The sequence below is a fragment of the Hypomesus nipponensis genome, chromosome 9 (assembly GCF_054491055.1).
Source record: "Hypomesus nipponensis isolate SF chromosome 9, ASM5449105v1, whole genome shotgun sequence".
NCBI classification, from domain to species: Eukaryota; Metazoa; Chordata; class Actinopteri; order Osmeriformes; family Osmeridae; genus Hypomesus; species Hypomesus nipponensis.
The window spans coordinates 7,886,212-7,906,360 of NC_140369.1; the positions used below are offsets into that span (position 1 = coordinate 7,886,212).

The following is a 20,149-nucleotide window of genomic DNA, read 5'->3' on the forward strand; positions in this document are numbered from 1 at the left end:
GTATTTAAATGGAGGTTGAAAAGGTATTTCATCGCTAGATGTGGTTATCGTTAACTATCTCTACATTAACTTAACTTTAGGGTTGCGGGCACATAACATGGATTCTTCAAATGGACCAACTTACCCCAAAACTACCGGTATTTCCCTGAACACCTGCCAACCCACTCATACATTCCTTCCCTTCATGTGACGTATAATGTCATTTACATTTACATGTATTCATTTACCAGACGCTTTTCTCCAAAGTAACCTACAAGAAAGAGCTTTACAAAAAGTGCAAGGAAGACTGTAACAAAACAGATAATTCAACACAGATTTCCCTGTAATATCTGCCCCACTGCCTGACCTATTAATAAGTCTTTAACACCATCATTAACATCATTCTCAAAGCCCAACCCACACCAAATCTAAAACATGTGTAAAAGTCGTGTTTGGTAATCTTCTACTACATGATTAAGTGATCATGACAACACCATTTAAGTCATCAAAATCCTCTTCCAATGGACCATCTTTCACCTCCAACTGCAGTTTAGCCATAATCAGTCTGCTTAGTAAGGTATAAAACCCCACTCTCAGCATCACTTGGAATAAGAGCACTAGCGGACACTGGTTGCAGCCACAGAAAGCTACTCTCTCATTCTACTGTTACTCTAATCCTTACTCAGTAAGGATGAACGGCACGGAGGGAAACAACTTCTACATCCCCATGTCCAACAGGACCGGGCTGGTCAGGAGTCCTTTTGAATACCCACAGTACTACTTGGCGGAACCATGGCAATTCAAGCTTCTTGCTTTCTACATGTTTATCCTGATTTGTTTAGGCCTTCCCATCAATGGTCTCACATTGGTGGTTACAGCTCAGCACAAGAAACTCCGTCAACCTCTTAACTTTATCCTGGTCAACTTGTCTGTGGCTGGAACAATCATGGTTGTCTTTGGATTCACCGTCACCTTCTACACCTCTTTGTATGGCTACTTTGTTTTGGGACCACTGGGCTGTGCAATTGAAGGCTTCATGGCAACCATTGGAGGTAAAAATATAGTTTACAGCACATTTAGTAATCAGGTTATAGAGTAAAAAAAATGCGTGCTATCATTGTAGTTAACAAAAAGTTAACATTAACAAAATGTATTGTTGTATCATGTGTGCATACTTGTAGTGGACTGTCATTTGTGTTTCTCTTTTTTCTGAATAGGTCAGGTTTCTCTGTGGTCTCTTGTGGTCCTGGCCATTGAGAGATACATTGTGGTCTGCAAGCCCATGGGCAGCTTTAAGTTTGGGGCAAACCACGCTTTGGGAGGCTGTGCGTTCACCTGGTTCATGGCATGCACTTGTGCTGTTCCCCCATTGGTCGGCTGGTCAAGGTAGGTCTCTCTTTAAATCTTCTGAAAATCAATGGACAGTTAAGCCATTGTAAGGCATGAGCTGCACAATTAATTGGTTGTGATTTAGTTCACCACTAGTTGTGTACCAACTTGAGAACATCTGATGGTTTTGAGTGTATGTGTTTGAAGGCCTGATTTGAATTCAGACAACACAGAATTATTGAGAAGTAATCCACATCTGAGTTGTAGTCATCCACTCAGGACCATACTAGGTTCTGTGAAGGTCTCCCCTGTGGACAGTACAATACTGTTTCATCATTGACCGTGTATCAACCGTGTACGGGCGTCAGATGGCTGTGCGGTGAGGGAGTCGGCCTAGTAATCAGAAGGTTGCCGGATCAATTCCCCGCTGTGCCAAATGACGTTGTGTCCTTGGGCAAGGCACTTCACCCTACTTACCTTGGGGGGGAATGACCCTGTACTTACTGTAAGTCGCTCTGGATAAGAGCGTCTGCTAAATGACTAAATGTTAATGTGTCTGAGTAATATTCCAAGATTCACCCTGTTGAAATTGGATCCCCAGGTACATTCCTGAGGGCATGCAGTGCTCCTGTGGTCCTGACTACTACACCCTGAGCCCAGGTTACAACAACGAGTCCTATGTCATGTACATGTTCAGCTGCCACTTCTGTGTTCCAGTCACCACAATCTTCTTCACCTATGGAAACCTTGTGTGCACAGTCAAAGCGGTAAGACAGTCACTAAATTCTCTTGTAGTCTACAGTTAACATTAAAGTTGGATTTTACAAATCAATAACTTATCAACAACTTTATTATTGTCAGGCTGCAGCTTCCCAGCAGGACTCAGCATCTACCCAGAAGGCTGAGAGGGAAGTGACACGTATGTGTGTCCTGATGGTCTTGGGCTTCCTGATTGCCTGGACGCCCTATGCCAGCTTTGCTGCATGGATATTCTTCAACAAAGGTGCTGCCTTCTCAGCAACTGCAATGGCTATTCCAGCCTTCTTCTCAAAAAGTTCAGCTTTGTTCAATCCTGTCATCTATGTCCTGATGAACAAACAGGTACGTTTGAAAATGTTGTAAAGCATAAAAATTATACACGCAAAAAGTATCATCATCATCCTCAACATAAATATTGTGTAAAGTTTCAAATCAAATAATTTATTATTTTCTCCTTTGATTTCCCTGCAGTTCCGTAACTGCATGCTCACCACCTTATTCTGTGGCAATAACCCTCTTGGTGACGAGGAGTCCTCTCAGGTGTCAACAAGCAAGACAGAAGTGTCCTCTGTGGCTCCAGCATAAAATTGCATCAACTCAAAATAATTTTCTTTTTTGTACCAACTGGTATTTGATGGATATATTTATCAATCAGGCTTTATCATATAGTATCCCCATTAACCATTTAGCCGCGTATAATTTACTGGAGAAATAAACTATACATCAAGCTTTGTCAACCACCACCATGAACTTGGATACTGTCTGCACAAAGAATCAGTGACATTACATTTTGATCCTTGGTAAAAACAAAACAAACATAACATCTGCAGAATTGAACAAATGTTGGCTCTTTGCACCTGGTAAACGATCAGCTTCAGGAAGTATTAAAATGAGAAGTCCTCTTTTCCATTTGTACACAAATTATTTTAAAAGGTTTTTGTTGCGAGATTACACCTGTAAGTAATCTTTAAAATACCTCTGTATTAAGTCAAGGCTAGCATTTCTTTTTCTGGCAACTTGTTTGTTATCATTTGTTGTACATATTTTATAAAATGTAAATCTAGAAAATAAATACATGCATGCAATGATTGTCATTGCCTCTTTCTGGTGTACAAAAAACAAGATAACTCAACTTCTTAACAGACACTTGCACACATGCACACACACACTTGCACACATGCTCCAAAACACCAAGACTCAAAGAAAATAGGGATGGAACTGTGATTAACAACTGTCCTGTCCAGGTGTACTTCTATAGTAAGCTGCCTCACAATCTTGTTACAGTTGGCCATTGGTTTAAGCACTAGCTTATTTGCTTCACTAACATGTTGTGGATGACTAACAGTGTCCCAAGTGGTGGAAACATTAGGGGGGCATGGTGATGGATTTAGCAAGAAAGAAGGTTAGAAGGTTAAGAAGAAGAGGTCAGATGACAAAACATACCCTTATAGGTAGAAACCTCAACATCTTAGAATGTTCTCACAATACATTATGATGAGATAATTACAATGTTCTGGATTTATATTCATACCAATGTCAACAAAAAGTCTAACATGTTACAAATAAGTTATATAGATGTTATAAGTTACATTCTAATGAGCTGCATATCCTTGACAAGATTTTAATGTACCGCAACACCTCTCCTAAATCCCTTAAGTCTGCAACCAACTGAATAAGAAACATATTTTCTACCAATAAAATAACTTACTTTATTTGCTGAAAAATCATTTTCATTGCAAATGTGTAAAGGGCTAATTGACCTCTGCATTGGCATATTTTTCAGTGTCACTGTGTAAAGTTTTGAAAGATATTTGTATCTATGAATAATTTATCTTTCTACAATTATATAAATATTTGGCATACTGAATGTACTAATAGAGTATTCCAGTATTCTGGTGCTTGATTTTGTCATTAACTTTTAAACAGCTTAATGTGTTTTAATGTGTTGTCTGAATACTTAAAAATGTCTAAGTGAATCTTAGGGAATTCTTTGGATGAGACAATTTTAAAATTATCATATTGAAGTTCTGTAGTTGAAAGTGGCATTTTTCTCATTACATTTTAATAAGTGGGAAGTGTTTTTTTTGTTTTACATCAAATTATGGCTGTCTTTAACTGTTGGCAAAGAACATCACCTTTAGTAAATCTTCACTGCTGGGCTGTTGAACCTTCAATTAGTGAATTTCTATCCGGCATTAAGGTGAATTAACAACCCGATTTTAACTTCTGAGTTGCACAAAATCCCTTTCTAATCTAATTTAGACCATTTGAAGTGGCCTCCTACAGGTATAAAAATCACTCCCAAGACAGGGTTGACAGTACAGGGATTTACTCTGTCTGCAATCTCAGACAACGAGCTAATAGTCAGAGAGGACTGCACAAACTTAAAATGAACGGCACTGAGGGAAACAACTTCTACATCCCCATGTCCAACAGGACCGGGCTGGTCAGGAGTCCTTTTGAATATACACAGTACTACTTGGCGGAACCATGGCAATTCAAGCTTCTTGCTTTCTACATGTTTATCCTGATCTGTTTAGGGCTTCCCATCAATGGTCTCACATTGGTGGTTACAGCTCAGCACAAGAAACTCCGGCAACCTCTTAACTTTATCCTGGTCAACTTGGCTGTGGCTGGAATGATCATGGTTTGCTTTGGTTTTACCATTACCATCACATCTGCTCTTAATGGTTACTTTGTCTTTGGGCCACTGGGCTGTGCCATTGAAGGCTTCATGGCGACTCTTGGAGGTGAGAATTCCTTTATTTCTTCTGAAGCAACATTTTTTTTGTATTTAATGCAGTAATGTGAAACTTAATATTAGCCAGTTTCTGTGAAGTGGCATGCTTATGAAAATCAGGTGGTCTATGCAGATGTTACACATTTGTGTTTAACTCCCCCTCCAATTGTAGGTCAAGTTGCATTGTGGTCTTTGGTAGTGCTGGCCATCGAGAGATATATTGTGGTATGCAAACCCATGGGCAGCTTCAAGTTTGGAGGCAACCATGCATTTGCAGGAGTTGCATTTACCTGGGTAATGGCTGCTTCTTGTGCAGTTCCCCCACTTGTTGGCTGGTCCAGGTATGTTTTATGGGTTCATGTGCTCATGCATTTAGTTTAGAGATGCAAACTTGCTCACGGATAATGTTACATTATATTGTAATATTTTATAATTAATTCAGCACTATTTTGTAATTTATTGTGAGTAATGTATCTTAGCTTCACTACAGTGTGATTACTTGTTGACACAAGGCAGCAGAATGTTCCTAAATGGTTAATATACCAGTACTATTTCTCAGACTGTTTTTGTCAAATGTTAAATTTCAACCCAGGTATATTCCTGAGGGCATGCAGTGCTCCTGTGGTCCTGACTACTACACCCTGAGCCCAGCCTACAACAACGAGTCCTATGTCATGTACATGTTCAGCTGCCACTTCTGTGTTCCAGTCACCACAATCTTCTTCACCTATGGAAACCTTGTGTGCACAGTCAAAGCGGTAAGGTATCTTAACTTTATGAACAAACAAAGAAAAACAGAAATAATACTGTGTAGGAGAAATAAATTCTGACAAGCAACACAATAACACCTGGGAGTGACATGCACTGTAGCTTAGGACAGATCATCTTATTTTCTGCTGTCCACCTCATCTACACCTTCAGGCAGCAGCTTCTCAGCAGGACTCAGCATCCACTCAGAAGGCAGAGAGGGAAGTGACACGCATGTGCATTTTGATGGTCTTGGGCTTCTTGATTGCATGGACACCCTATGCCAGTGTTGCTGCTTGGATCTTCTTCAATAAAGGAGCTGCCTTTTCTGCCCAGTTCATGGCAGTACCAGCCTTCTTCTCCAAAAGCTCTGCCTTGTTCAACCCCATCATCTATGTGCTGCTGAACAAACAGGTCAGTCAGAGGAGGATAAAGTAACTAAATTAATAATAGGGCTGATCTTCAAAGAGTTTGCATGTCCCAGTTTGCACAATGTTTTGAATATTGGCTTTCTTTTCTCTCCCTCACAGTTCCGTAACTGCATGATGACCACCGTCTTCTGTGGCAAGAACCCTCTTGGTGATGAGGAGTCCTCTCAGGTGTCAACAAGCAAGACAGAAGTGTCCTCTGTGGCTCCGGCTTAAAAACATGTTTCTCTCTCTGGACATTGCCCTGTTTTTCAACCTAACCTGACCAGACTGATCACCGACTGTTTAGAAGAAAGTTATATTTCTTTCACCAAAGGATTAGTGTATTTTCAACCAGGTCTCAATGACAAGTTTTTAAATGTGATGTCCATGTGACAAGTCTCTGTATTTTTGTCTCGATTAGTCACAAGACTGTATTTTTTATACTGTCATCACTGCATATCTTTTGTAAATAATAAAAAAAAACATAGGACTAGAAAAATAAATGCATGCATTAAATTACTTCTTTGTTGTTCATCTTATTTTTCCATCGGCTTGCCAATCCTTAACAAGCTTCAATACTTCAGTCCTCTCTACGACACAAAATTGAACTAAAACACTTTGTGTTTCTCTCTTAAAAAGCACTATAATACATTCTTCATTTACTGTTTCAAAAAGGAATCATTTTCACATACTGCCTCCAGTATCCCTTTTAATTTATTCAAAGACGCTGTATTTGATATTATCTGATGAGCAGCTCAGGTAAAGGAAAGGGTTAAAGACTGTTTTACACATCACACTTCAGTCTCTTTGCTTGATCAATGGTCAATGGAATTCAATTATTATGGTTTACAATGTTTACCAAATTCCTACTATTAACTTTAAATGCAAAGAAAGTGTAGTTATGATAATGCACTTTTTTTACAATGAATCACTCAATCTTCTATGCACTTTTCATGCGAGGTTTGAGTTAGGCGGCATAGTTACTCAAATCTGCAAACTCTGAAATGTCTTCCTGGTTTCAGTTATACAAATCATGATGGAGCAGTTACTTAAGAGGTTAAGCTGAGTTATTCAACACAGACAGCACACTGAAGTATATTATTTTATTTGTCAGAAAGAGCAACATAAATGAGATGTATTTGCATTTTTTCCTTCATTACTGCACATCATGACAACTGTTAAGCATGGGTGGTCTTGAATTCTCTAAGAATAAAACTGATTATTAAAGTTTTACATGTGTCTTATTTCTTATCGAATTCCCACAGAAGTTGTAGACAAGCTCATTTGCTGTAGAGATGTGCAGTATTCATCAAATACACAGACAATGCTCAATTTTTTTTTAAGAAGGCTTATCTTATACACTTTAATTGTGTTTTAAAACATAATTAAACAGACCCTTTAGAGAGTTTAGTATACCATGTAAATTAACCGCCACAGCTGCAGCAAGGATATTTATCTGTAGTGTGTCAAGAGTAAACCAATTATAACCAGACTCAAATCCTTGTTTTTCCAATCCTGCATGAGGCCTCTTTTATGAATAATACATGGATATGGTCCACTCATGTAGATTACTTCTCCTGTTTACCCAAAACACCTGTTTGAGAATTAGGATGTTAAGGCTCTGAAAAAACTAAAACAAAAGTAAAACGGTTTTTATGTGCCAATAAATGTTAAAACAACCTAGGACTGGTATTATCTTTATCAAAACCATACAGGGAACCTGACCTCGAGAAGTCCCTGTGCAGCCTCTGCAGTGAAGACTGTGTGCAGCCTCAAAGCCTCAGTGCAACCAATAAACATGACATCTCTTGAAAGTCTTTTAAGACTTTTAGCGAAGCTAGTTCAGGCAGGGAAATCTGGCAGCGCGCAACATCCGCTAATTATATTTACATTCATTAATTTAGCAGACACTTTCATCCAAGGCGACTTCCAAGAGAGAGCTTTACAAAAGTGCATAGGTCAATGATTATAAACAATGAGATAGCCTCAAAAACATTGTGGGTAGCAAGAAACAGAAGAGCACGTAGTTAAACAAGTTATAATTAAACAACATGAACCTCAAAAGTGCAAGAGTGTACCTATAGGAAAGCAAGCAACAATAATATAATTCGAAGTGAGTACAAGAAGTTAAATCAGTTACAACTAACTAACAAGAGCAACAAGTCCCTCAATAAGAGTCTATGTTTTGCTAGAGGAAACTAACATCAGGTCCAGCAAATCACCTAAGTATCCTTGTACTCCCGGAACAAGTGCGTCTTTAGCTTTTTCTTGAAGGTGGGGAGACAGTCAGTGTCTCTGATGGAGGTGGGGAGGTGATTCCACCATTGGGGGGCCAGACAGGAGAAGGGCTTGGGTTGGGAGCGGCGCTCTTGAGAGGTGGGACCACCACACGGTTGTCAGAAGAAGACTGTACATGGCGGGTGGTGGTGTAAGGCTGGAGGAGAGACTCGATGTGGTTGGGTGCAGTCCCGTTCACCGCTCGGAAGGTCTGTATCAGGGTCTTGAATCTGATACGGGCCCTGGTGGGTAGCCAGTGGAGGGAGATGAGGAGCGGGGTAACATGGCAGCGTCTGAGTAGATTGTAGACCAGGGGGGTGCTGCGTTCTGAATCCTCTGGAGAGGGTGGGTTGTGCATGCTGGGAGACCGGCAAGCAGCAAGTTGCCGTAGTCCAACTTGGAGAGGACAAGTGCTTGGACTAGCAGCTGGGTGGAATGTTCATGTTGTAGAAGGTGTTGTCAAGGCTGAATCTACACGACCGGGAGTCTGCAGCCATGTGGGCAGTCTACCACACCTGTGGTAGCCAGCACAAGCCCATTGGGCCAAGTCCGATAACACGGCCTTAAAAGGGCGCGCGGGTACGCACACGCTCACCCCGGTTGTTGTATGATCAGTGCTGCTGCCACCCTCCACCATCCCCTTCTCCCCCTAGCTGTCTGTATGTTTTTTTCAACAGGGGGATTATATCTCTATTGCTCCCTGCCTCATATGTCATGTATGCATGCGTAGCATCGAGGAGGCAGGGAGTGCTTCCCTTAGATCATCCACTCTGCCAAAATCAAACCTATGTCCATGTCATGGTATCAATAAATGCTCAAATCTGATTGTCTTGAGTCTGACTGAACTTGTTGCTTGCTTTGCAAGTTCCTTGTGGTGTCAGTCTTCTGATGCACTTTGTCCTTGCTGTATTTTTCTGTTGTTTACTACCATAAATAATAATTATATAAATAATATATTATTTATATAATGTATCTGCTGGTTGATTGTGTAACACACTATGCAGTACATTTTATTTCTTAACTTTTTTGAAAGGCTTGACCAGGAACTGGGCTGCAATTAGCCTATTGGCTAGAAACCTTTTATGCAACACATCTACAACATATTGTTATTTATGTATGTTATAATATGCGCTTAATTGTCCCTGACAATAAACAAATAAATAAAAGATGTACTCTGCCACGGCTTTTGTGTTTTTGCTATTACAGTGTTGTGAAAACCCTACATTTATATTCTTAATGCCTTTATAATATTTTCATTACTATTTCATTTCATTATTTTCTTACCAGTCTCCACTGACTAATCTGACAATTTGTCCATTTTCTTTTCTTTCTTTCTAAACAATCTTGAATTGAAGCAGTATTGTCTGTCTGACAGACTACGAAATGTTTGAAAGTGACAAAGCACAAAACAGCAGTATGTACACACTTTGCTTAAATCTAATTGACAATTTACTGTAATGTACTTAGTATTTGCTACATGTGTTCTGTTGGGTCTTTCATTTACTTAAGCTGCTTAGTTGTCCTGTGTGTGTCAGGTACATTTTCAAGTACCTGTAATTCTAAAGCTTGGTCACATCACGGAGACCGGAAGTCCTTATAATGTTACAGTTACATGCGCAGTATGCTGTATACACACACTGTAAAAGCTGACAAGTTTCATTTACTCAAATGGTTCCATTAATGAATTGCCTAGAGCCATTGGTGAAGAACTGGATCAATAGAGTATGATGCCGTTCCTCAACTCAAATGGCTTTAGGCAATTCATTTAATAAAGTTGTTGCATTTTACGAGTATTAGTAAATAATAAACATCTACAAAATATTTGTTGAAATATTAGGGGAGTGCTTACTAAAAGTACCATCACGGCAGCTTGTTCCTTACCCTATCATTTACTCCTGTTTCATTGTAACCCTTCAATTTCTGTCTACATGTTTCTTTCTTTCTTTTTAAACTATAGCATATACATACATTTTGATACATTTTGACTGGCTTTGCTGACTGTTTAGATGCAGATTTGTGATCAAAAAAGCTGAAATAATCTTGTCAATTACAGATCATGTTGCTCTTCACAGGAATGCCTTCATCCACGTATTTAATGTCAATTTGTAGTGATTGGCTTGTATCAGCTAGGTTGATGGTGCCCTCTGCAGGCATATTCAGCAAGTCTTGAGAACCACCTGTTTCCCTTTGGCCAGCATTTCAGATGTTTGTACCATGAAACTTCCGACATGTGTATTTATTACTGTGAAATGATTAACAATTTTAATCAAATTAATCACAGGTTTCTGTGGATTAATCATGATTAATTACATAGGCTATTACCGATTTTCCGAATTGTTGTCATTATGTGCGTCTTTGATTTTGCGGTAGGCCTACCTGAGGGTGGTTATTGGCGCATTCTACTTGAACTCCCCTCGCCGACCAACGCATGCTTCGCGTTGAGGTGGTATAGATTACTTTAGGATGGTATTGCTTCGGTGAAGCGATAACATTCAGTCATTTAGCATTCAGTCATTTAGCAGACGCTATTATCCGGAGCGATAACGTCTTCCCAGAGTGTTAATATCACTTTGGTTTTATTAGATGTTCCATCTTAAGTTTTTTTGGAACACGAACTTCTCATCCAGAAGTTGCAGATTGGGTGGAATTGTGGTTATATTAAGTTAAATGCGTTAAAGAAAAATAACGAATTATTTCTGTAATTTAATCATAACGCGTAAACGCGTTATTTTTCACAGCCCTAGTATTTATAGTACATTATTCATGTTGAGATTATTCATTTAGCACACATCACATGTATACACTGTAAGCGTACCCATACAGATTGTATAAATCCTAAATTGAAGCAAAACCTTTTTTGTAAAACATGCATTTAGAAAATTAAAATATTATTTTTTGGTAATTGTTTATACTGTTGTGTGATGGCTTTTAAACATTTTGGAATTCAAACTGCATCGCCAAACATGCAATGTTTCCTCATAGGAATGTTGTTGTACTTGCTCTTTCTCCACTATCCCATGCTGTGAACAAAGCCATGCATGCATTCTCATGTAACCCTTCATTTCCTGCTGATAACCTGACCTTAATTGTTATACTGAACACCTACATAGTAATTTATATCATGTTCATTTCTATGTCCTGGACACCTGCATGTATTTAACGTCTCCGCTGGGAGCCGGGGAGGCAGAGAAATACTGCCTTTACCCTAGCTTTAATTACTCCATCCAGAGCATCCATGCTACACACAGAGGTCATAATAACAGTCCTCACGCCTTGTGATTAACTAGCTTCAAAGGCTAATGTCCGCCCTCCACTCTGCTCTTCCTGTGTCAGGGGTGTCCTGTTAACATCAGTGTGAGAGCGCGCCAAGAAGGGAGAAATTGTCTTTATAATTTGGATCTCGAACTGCTTTTAGACACATTTGGCGGGAAAAATCTCAGAATGATTTTGTATTCCTCATTCATTGAACACTGAGACTTAAAGATTTCATACTTCTTAATGGTAATCTAAATAGAGGTGAATTGACAGCAAATTATCATCGCTTGACTGGTTGACAAGTAACACTGGATTGCTGCTGTATCAGTAAGAGCTACTGTCAAGGTCGACCTGGGAGAGTGTGCTCTCTATGGGCTGAGGCTTGTACACACATGCTTTCTGCATGTCTTTCCCTCGGTTTCTCCACATACATTTGGGGTCAGATGGCTGAGTGGTTAGGGAATCCGGCTTGATTCTTGGCGGTGCCAAATTACGTTGTGTCCATGGGCAAGGCACTTCACCCTACTTGCCTCGGGGGGAATGTCCCCAGTTACTTACTGTTAAGTCGCTCTGGATAACAGTGTCTGCTTAATGACTAAATATAAATGCATTTCTTGTCTATTCTCTATTTCTGTCCAAAAAGGTCAACCAAAAAGTGACGACAAGCAGTTCTAATTTAAATTTTAAATATTGTGACTTAGTCACAATAATAGAATGAGGGGGTAGAAAGCATCTAGGGAAATAGGCGGGGGGGGGGGGGGGTGACAGCTCTCACCTAGCAAAGCAGCATTTCCATGGTAACAGCTCTTGGGTGGAAGATCACAGTGAAATGACATACTCAAATTTCAAGGCACTTTTACCTTTCTGTGGCAAGATGAATTCTAAGTAACTTTCAGAGTTTGTTGCAGCAGTTCAACTAAAGGTATTTAAAATTGAATAGTTTGACCATCACAGTGAAACCTTCTGGACTGGTTCCCTATGGAACAGACTTAGAGTTAGGTAGAGCAAGGATATGGTTGTACATAAATACAATTTGACACAGGCAACTAGAGTAAATAACAATGAAATACATGTTATTTAAAATGCTCAACTGATCCATCAATAACGTTTTTGTCAATGACATTTGCATGATTTTTGTGGGGACTTGGACTTTCCCATTTACCTAAGCTGCTTGGGTCATCTTAAATGGCTATCTTTTAGAATGTGTAATGTTATACAGCACATGGACCATTAGGGATAAACGTAAACACCACATTGTTGGCAAAAATGTCATCCTTTAAAAGGAACCTCAGATGCTTGACAGTTTAGATTGCCAGGGCAGGCTTTATTTGTTCATTTTTAAGTACCAGTCTCATGACTTCTGAACAACACCAATACTTCTAGCCACTGCAAAGTATAGTTCACAACACAAACAACAGGTTGACATGACTGCATTTTTCAAACAGTTAAAGGAAATCAATTGGGTTACTGTACTGACTGACGCTGTTAAAATCAACATTTATCAACTTTTATCTATTTCCAATGTGCCTTTCTCTTTACTGTTCCATGTAAACTTTCATAATTAACCTTAATCCTTAATCAAGCATGGGTCATCTTGCTTTATTCAACATTGTCGGTATTTTAGGAACATTAGGAAACAGCTTATAAGCGGAATCAATAAAAAGCAACACTAAACCGGAACCGAAAACTGTAATATCTAACAATATCAACCAAAACTCCCTTAACAACTTCTTAAGTTACAGTAGAGAGACAACATAGAAAGTATTTAAGGAACTTTGAGACTTGCTGTAGACACATGTCTGCATGTCCATCCATTACATGAACTTGTATTGAATCCTTAAGAGCCCCTCTATCTTTAACCCATGGAATCCATGGGTTTCCATTTGCGTTTCCATTTCTTAATTATCAACTTTTTTTAAATGATTCTCAGGTGTCTCCTTTGAGCTTATAAATTTTGCTCCAATGCCCTCAATTTTTTCTCTATTAATCGAAGGTACACAGGCGTTTACCTGCCCTTGTTGACATTTGCATTTGCAAATCATTTTGACTTTGATTTGTTCATTGTACCATTAAACCATTGGACACTGTATATTTGAGTCACAAGTTAACATCACAGAGGCCAGCATGAGAGAGAAAGATTGATCTAAATTTTATCTATCAATATAATAGGCCCTCTGGATGGGAGCTGATCATCTGGACTGTAGGTGATTGGTTGGCCAAGATGTGTCTGGGGTAAGCTGAGTGAGTGAGTGAAACTGCCCTGTCTAAATGGTGGTGGATGAAAGTTTCCTTCTGGTTGGTCAAAGCTGGCTTGCCTATAGGGTTGATCAAAACTGCTCTCACTGTAAAGACGCTGCCGCATCCCGCTGGCCCGTTTCCCTGAAGCACTCCTCGTAGGATATCTCTGGCCTGTCTTATACCAGCCCGTCTCTTTGAAGACAAACCAGATATTGCCGGCCCAAAGAACAAAGTTGATGAAACCAAATACCTGGAGATTGAGAAAATTTTTTTGGTTTAGTGAAAAAGGTATCATTGGTCAATACAACACACTGCATACTACTCGTGCAACATCGGTGTCCACAGTCTTTTCAGTAACTCACCACAGATGTGTTGAGACTAGACCAGACAGGCTGATGGGCAGTTACACACCGATTGGCCTTGATTCTGCAGGCTGAGATGAGAGCAAGGGCCTGCGTGGGATCTGTGGCAGACTTTACATCTGACAGAGCTTTGGCCCAGGCACAAGAGCTTACCAGCCACAGGAATGAGAATATCACTGTTACTATAAAATCCTATTGGAGGGAGGAAGGAGTACAAAACAAATCTTATGAGAAAAAAAATTATGCTGTCATTCGAGATTCTGAGATAAAGAGAATGTCTTCGAGAATACATACATTCGTTTTTGTTAAATCAATTTGATACATTATTAAAGCTGCTAATCTTACCACAAATGGACCTCTATTGTTCTCCCTGTACTTGTTCTGGTAGAAGATGTATACGATTGTAGCAAGAAGGGAGTAAAGAAAGGCAAAGACAGCAATAATCACAAAGAACTGGGCTGATGCGGAGTAGTCACCTTCCAGGAAAAGAATCTCTTGCTTTTCCCCCTCGCACGTAGGGGCCTTGAAATGCTCTTGTTGTAACCTAGGACATAGAATTGGTGCAGCAGACACAGCAAGAATCAAATTCAGAATCAGAATTGGTGTTTATTCGCCATGAAAGTTTGCACAGACAAGGAATTTACTTTGGCAGGAGAGCTTACCTAGGCAGCCATTTTTTTTTTTACATTAGTAGAACATTATCTTATGTCTTATGAATATCTGTTGTTGTTATACCTTGTAACGATTGGGCAAAGTCATTTAGTCAAGCGAACAGAAAAAAATGTCCAAAAATATCTGTAAGATTTATGCAATGAAACTAACAATAGTTGTTAGCTGTGAAGGGCACTCGTTCTAATCTATTCAGGCCCCATCCCCTCCCAACAAACTAGAAAGCTTTAACTGTCTTCCATGGAGGAACTGGAGGAACTCTTCCTTGTGTCTGTTCCTCCATTCTGCTTCCAATCATCAAGCCATCATTACACCAATACAAAGTCAGAAAAAAGTAACATTACCTTTGGTGCTTATCACAATATGAGAAAAGCAAAAAAAAATATGTCCTAGAGCAATCATCAGTGAGTCACCTTAACCAGGATGGAGATGTAGAACATCCCCCGTCAGTTACCTAAACCAACTACATCAACCGTACATTGAAGATGTGGTGAACTCACTGAACTCAAGAAAATTGACAAAGAAAATGGAACAATAACCATATAACCAAAGAAATAAAACACTCTCCAGGAATTGAAGATTCCATCTCAGAAAGAACTTTTGCCGTCTAACTAGGAGCACTGCAGTCTGGACAATACCATCAACCAGACTCTGATTCACTTTATCATTGAAATTGTACCTCCCCCCCTTCCACTTGTATGAAATAAGTTCCTCCCTCTTACACAAGATTGAACTGAATCCTCTGAGAGAGAGAGAGAGAGAGAGAGAGAGAGAGAGAGACAGAGACAGAGAGACAGAGAGACAGAGAGACAGAGAGACAGAGAGAAGGAGAAATAGAATGAGGGGGTAGAAAGCATCTAGGGAAATAGGCATATGATATTTGGTCATAGTCACAGTAATATCATCTACCACATTAAATGGAAGATGGCACTTAGAGTATTAAACTATATAAAGTGTGAAAACCTCTGTTCAGAATGTTTTAGCTATAGTGTGGGAATAAAGGGGTTCAAAAACATTATAACACTTTAATCTTTCAAATGCAAAATACCAAGAGAGCATATTTTACCTGAAAGGATAGGCAAAATGAATAGAGATGATGAGGTTGCTCTGCCTTCTGTCCACACAGTCCACTTTAACCTGCAGCTGACCACTGTATCCCCCACATGTTGCAAAGGCACAAATGGCAAAAATCTAATGAGAAGAAAATGAGACAACATCTATTAACAACCTCCACATGCAAGGATAATTGAGCTTCGACTCCACCTCTCCCTCTGCTGTCTGCTCCTCATAGGAGAGGACAGACAAACATCTGGATTATGAGCAGACGCAACAATCAACACTCAAACAAGAAATGTTGATAGATTAGAAGCACATGTCTTATCAATAACTTCACTCACAATAACTCACTACTACTACTGATCATGAATGAATCTCATGACTGCAGTATAGATCCATAAAAGGTTTACATTTACATTTAGTCATTTAGCAGACGCTCTTATCCAGAGCGACTTACAGTAAGTACAGGGACATTCCCCCGAGGCAAGTAGGGTGAAGTGCTTAGCCCAAGGACACAACATCATTTGGTTCAGCCGGGAATCGAGCGACCTTCAGATTACTAGCCCGATTCCCTAACCGCTCAGCCATTTGACTCCTGTTTAAATCCATGTTGTTAAAGGAAATGCAAAGTAACTAATTCATTTATCATGTGTTTTGTTCAAGGCAGAGATAAACTATTAGAAACAGAAGTCTGGTGGGATGTCATCTGTCTCAGACAGGACTCTAGCACTCTCCCTCTGGTGTGCTTTTGGCACCTTGTGAATGTTGAAGAATCGGTCCATTTCAATCAGACCCTACACGCCTACACCCATTAAGTTGGAAGGAAGAAAAGGGAGAGTGAGATAGAGAGAGGGAAAAGGAAAGAGAAATGCAATATTGCACCACATTAATAACTAGACTGATGTTCAAGGCTTGTGATTGATTTTTTTTACAACAAAACAAATGAATTATTCAGAGATGGGAGGACTGCAAACAGAGCTACCTACTGTGAGTTAGAGGGTGGGCACAGCACTACTGAGTGACTCAACCAGATGAAATGCTCTAAGCCCCTCCCCCAACACACACACTGTGCACTGTGGAAGGATTCCATCTAACTTTACATATATATTTTTCATTTTTTTTAAATACATTTTGCGTTCATGTTACAGTCGCTCTGGACAAGAGTGTCTGCTAAGAGTGTTTGCTAAGAGTGTCTGCTAAGAGTGTCTGCTAAATGACTAAATATACAGTAACTTCCGTGTAACTCAAAAGCAACACCGTAGTAACACCATTGTTGATATGTAGGCACTTACAGGTAACTACTTTGTGGTTAGACTTTATTACAATGTAGCAATTAGGAATTACCCCAGTAACTCTGTTACAGTATGAGGGAGGCTGAGATTTTCAGGGGTAAGAAGATGTTAACATTAATTTAGTTTTTGTAATGCAACATTTAACTGTCTGTTACAATAGATTTTTACCCTTTACACCCTTCCCACATACAGTGCCTTCTGACACTTTTGGAATAACCTATACCACTAACCTTTAATACCATGTTCTCACACAGTAATGTTTATGTATTAACCATAGTTTCAGTAATCTTACAAGTTGTTAATACTACACTCCTTACTGGGAATTTTCAGTCAGCGTCATATTACCTCTTGATAATAATGTGAAACATAATTTTGCATAGACGTTAGTCATTGTCTTAACAGTGATCATAAAGGCAAATCTGAAAAGGTCTCTCTTTTTATATGACAAACATCATAGAATCATAGATGTGAAATCTTTACAGCTGAAAACAAAGATGATTACAAACAAAAACTTGATATTCATGACACATCTCATACATGTAAAACTAAATAAATAAACAAAACAATCCAAACTCAAGTAATCAAATACTGTGAACAAAATGTGACTATGTAATTAAAAAGTAGCTTACCGGAGCAAATATGACCATACACATTTAAAAATCACAGTGTTCAAGTTGTGCTTCACAGAGTGCAAGCAGCTTCCTTCTCATACTGTAGTCTTTTCTCTGGTATAGACGGTGAACAGAAAGAGATAGATGATTCCTTGAGGGAGGGAGTGCAGAACAGAGATGAATGGGAGGAGGAGAAGTCAAGAGCCCTTTATAACTGCACTCCGCTCTTTGGGAACCTATATCAGACGATGATGAAGCTGTGAGGACTCGTTGATCAGATTGCCATCTGCTCCCCCAGAGAGTGAAAAGACAGAGACTAAGTACACCATACCACACACACACACACACACACACACACACACACGCAGAAGCCCACATCATACAATATATTAGTGTTTGTCATTGTGACAGATTTAAGCTCTGCACATGTTGAAACTTGGAGGGCTAGTTCATCACTAAACAATATTAGGAGAGACTCGTCAATGCTGAGGAGGTTCAGGCACACAGAAACAGATCACAGACAGGAGCTGTCTCGAAAATGGCAGACTGATTTACCTTTTCATTTAAAGTCTCCCCAACCTGTACGGATGGTGTATTTGTACATTATTTTGCTCGGTGTTAGATGCATTAATACTTCAAACATAAAACATTTCATTTGACACAAAAGACATTCAAGAATGATAAGCACTGTTATTAGAGTTGACAAATGAGCAGGGTCTCTGTTTGCCCCAGCTGGGGGATGGCACTGCTGGGGATAGAACACATGGTGAGGTCATAAATGCATAATGCCATTCCTTTGATCTGGTTGTAAATATGGTAAGCCAACAGTAACACTACTTAATATAAGTTGACTTGCAAAGTATTCCAGATATAATTATTATACAAATATATATACAAACACATATACATACACACATACATTAATATACATTCTTCACGCTATCCAACAGAGAAGCAGATCATTGAATTCCTCCAGCCAAATATGGTTACCATGGTAACATAAGTCTGAAAGTAGTCCAAAACATTTATCGACTTTTCAACGAAATGTTACTTCATCTGTTTTCATCAACATACAGAATATTAAAGACCATCGTTTTAAAATATTGAGATGAGCATGTCAGGGCTGTCTTTGTCACCAAGCATCGATCTGATCACATCAAATGTACCCTCTGACTCCTTGACAATCTGTAGTTCAGTCACTATGGTAACTCCAGAATGCTGAAGAAGATTCCATAGGCAATTGACTGTGTAGGAAACTGTGTAGTTTCAAGTTTATTGCCATTTGTCCATAAACTAAACCTTTAATAAAAATTCCTAACTCATATGAGCTTGTACACTTATCAACAATATATGTAAGATAAAGAAGAATTTGATTAAGTGAATTAAGTAGAAGAAATATGTGGAGCTAAGCAGGATAAGAACTCACTCCCCAGAAGTGACTGTGTGTTCCATGTACGTGGAAGGGTAACGTTTCCGGGGCTAAGATGGTGTTACTAAAAGGCAACTGCAAATTCTGTCACCAAAACAAGATTTATAGCAACATCCACGTACCCATTAATAACAGTGTTGTTAAATCAGACTTCATTTCAAAGTTACTGATCTGTACCAAACAGAAGTATTATGCTGACCTCTCTTGGTGAAAGTGTGAAGCTCAGGTTAACTTTACTGTATACTATTTCTTTACTGTATACTATTTCTTTACTGTATACTATTTCTACTGTGCATATTCATGTAGAAATAAGCAAGTATTCTGTTTTACCATCCATTTCTTTACAATCATTTTAAAGACATATTTTACTTTATTTTATCTACTTTCTACAATGCAATAAACCTTTTATCTGCTCAGGAAAACACAGAAGCACATGCTGAAGATGCTGTAAACACTCTGGAGGAATAAAATATCTGGTTATTATCACTTTCCAAAGCAATCACTCAACCTTAGCAAATAACAGTATCTACAAAGCAAATGAAGATGTCTTGTGCCTCAACATTCTGCCACTAGAAGTGCCAATTTCACTCACAGTTCTGAAAATAAAAGCAATGATCCTAGGTATCCACAGTGAGGCAGTAGAAAACCAACAAACAACTTTAATAAAAGCAACACATCATCTACATTTTCGTTTAAAAGAAAAGCGTATGGCAATGAGCCATAAAAAAGTTTTTATAAAACATGTAAGGCATCAGGCTCTGAATATCCAAATAATAGAAATCCTTCAAATGTCTAGGTATAGTTATGTATAATTTAGGTGCAGTTTCATCGTAAACTGAAACATGACAGTTGGGCAATGACTGTGTGAAAAACAGAGGAGGCTATGAGAAGAGATTAGTTGTTTTTCTATTGTAGCAGATGTGTCCTGGAATTAGACGAGGGGAAAGGAGGTCTTCAGCTCTTTTGGAAGGCTGGAGAGGCCGCTCAATCAGCTGC

General features: G+C 39.1%; 3 protein-coding genes across 4 annotated transcripts; 2 read left to right on the forward strand and 1 right to left on the reverse strand.

The window, feature by feature from the left end:
* Positions 1-670: 670 nt before the first annotated feature.
* Positions 671-2,652, forward strand: LOC146272629 (green-sensitive opsin-4-like). Its single transcript, XM_084705655.1, has 5 exons — positions 671-1,031; positions 1,197-1,365; positions 1,910-2,075; positions 2,170-2,409; positions 2,539-2,652. Exons 1-5 carry the CDS (start codon positions 671-673, stop codon positions 2,650-2,652), a joined length of 1,050 nt encoding a protein of 349 aa, XP_084561781.1.
* Positions 2,653-4,453: 1,801 nt separating this feature from the next.
* LOC146272630 (green-sensitive opsin-3) lies at positions 4,454-6,198 on the forward strand. Of its 2 annotated transcripts, none has more exons than XM_084705652.1 (5): positions 4,454-4,817; positions 4,980-5,148; positions 5,400-5,565; positions 5,729-5,968; positions 6,085-6,198. In XM_084705652.1, exons 1-5 carry the CDS (start codon positions 4,457-4,459, stop codon positions 6,196-6,198), a joined length of 1,050 nt encoding a protein of 349 aa, XP_084561778.1. In that variant the 5' UTR covers positions 4,454-4,456. The 2 variants fall into 2 exon arrangements, with proteins under 2 accessions (XP_084561778.1, XP_084561777.1); XM_084705651.1 differs by having other exon boundaries at positions 4,457-4,817; positions 5,400-5,615; positions 5,683-5,968.
* A 7,441-nt stretch (positions 6,199-13,639) lies between these two features.
* On the reverse strand, positions 13,640-17,766 carry synprb (synaptoporin b). The gene is made up of 5 exons (XM_084705306.1): positions 17,743-17,766; positions 15,832-15,956; positions 14,442-14,640; positions 14,097-14,288; positions 13,640-13,984 (listed from the first exon to the last, which is right to left on the reverse strand). The coding sequence occupies exons 1-5, from the start codon at positions 17,764-17,766 to the stop codon at positions 13,640-13,642; spliced, it is 885 nt and encodes a 294-aa protein (XP_084561432.1).
* Positions 17,767-20,149: the final 2,383 nt, after the last annotated feature.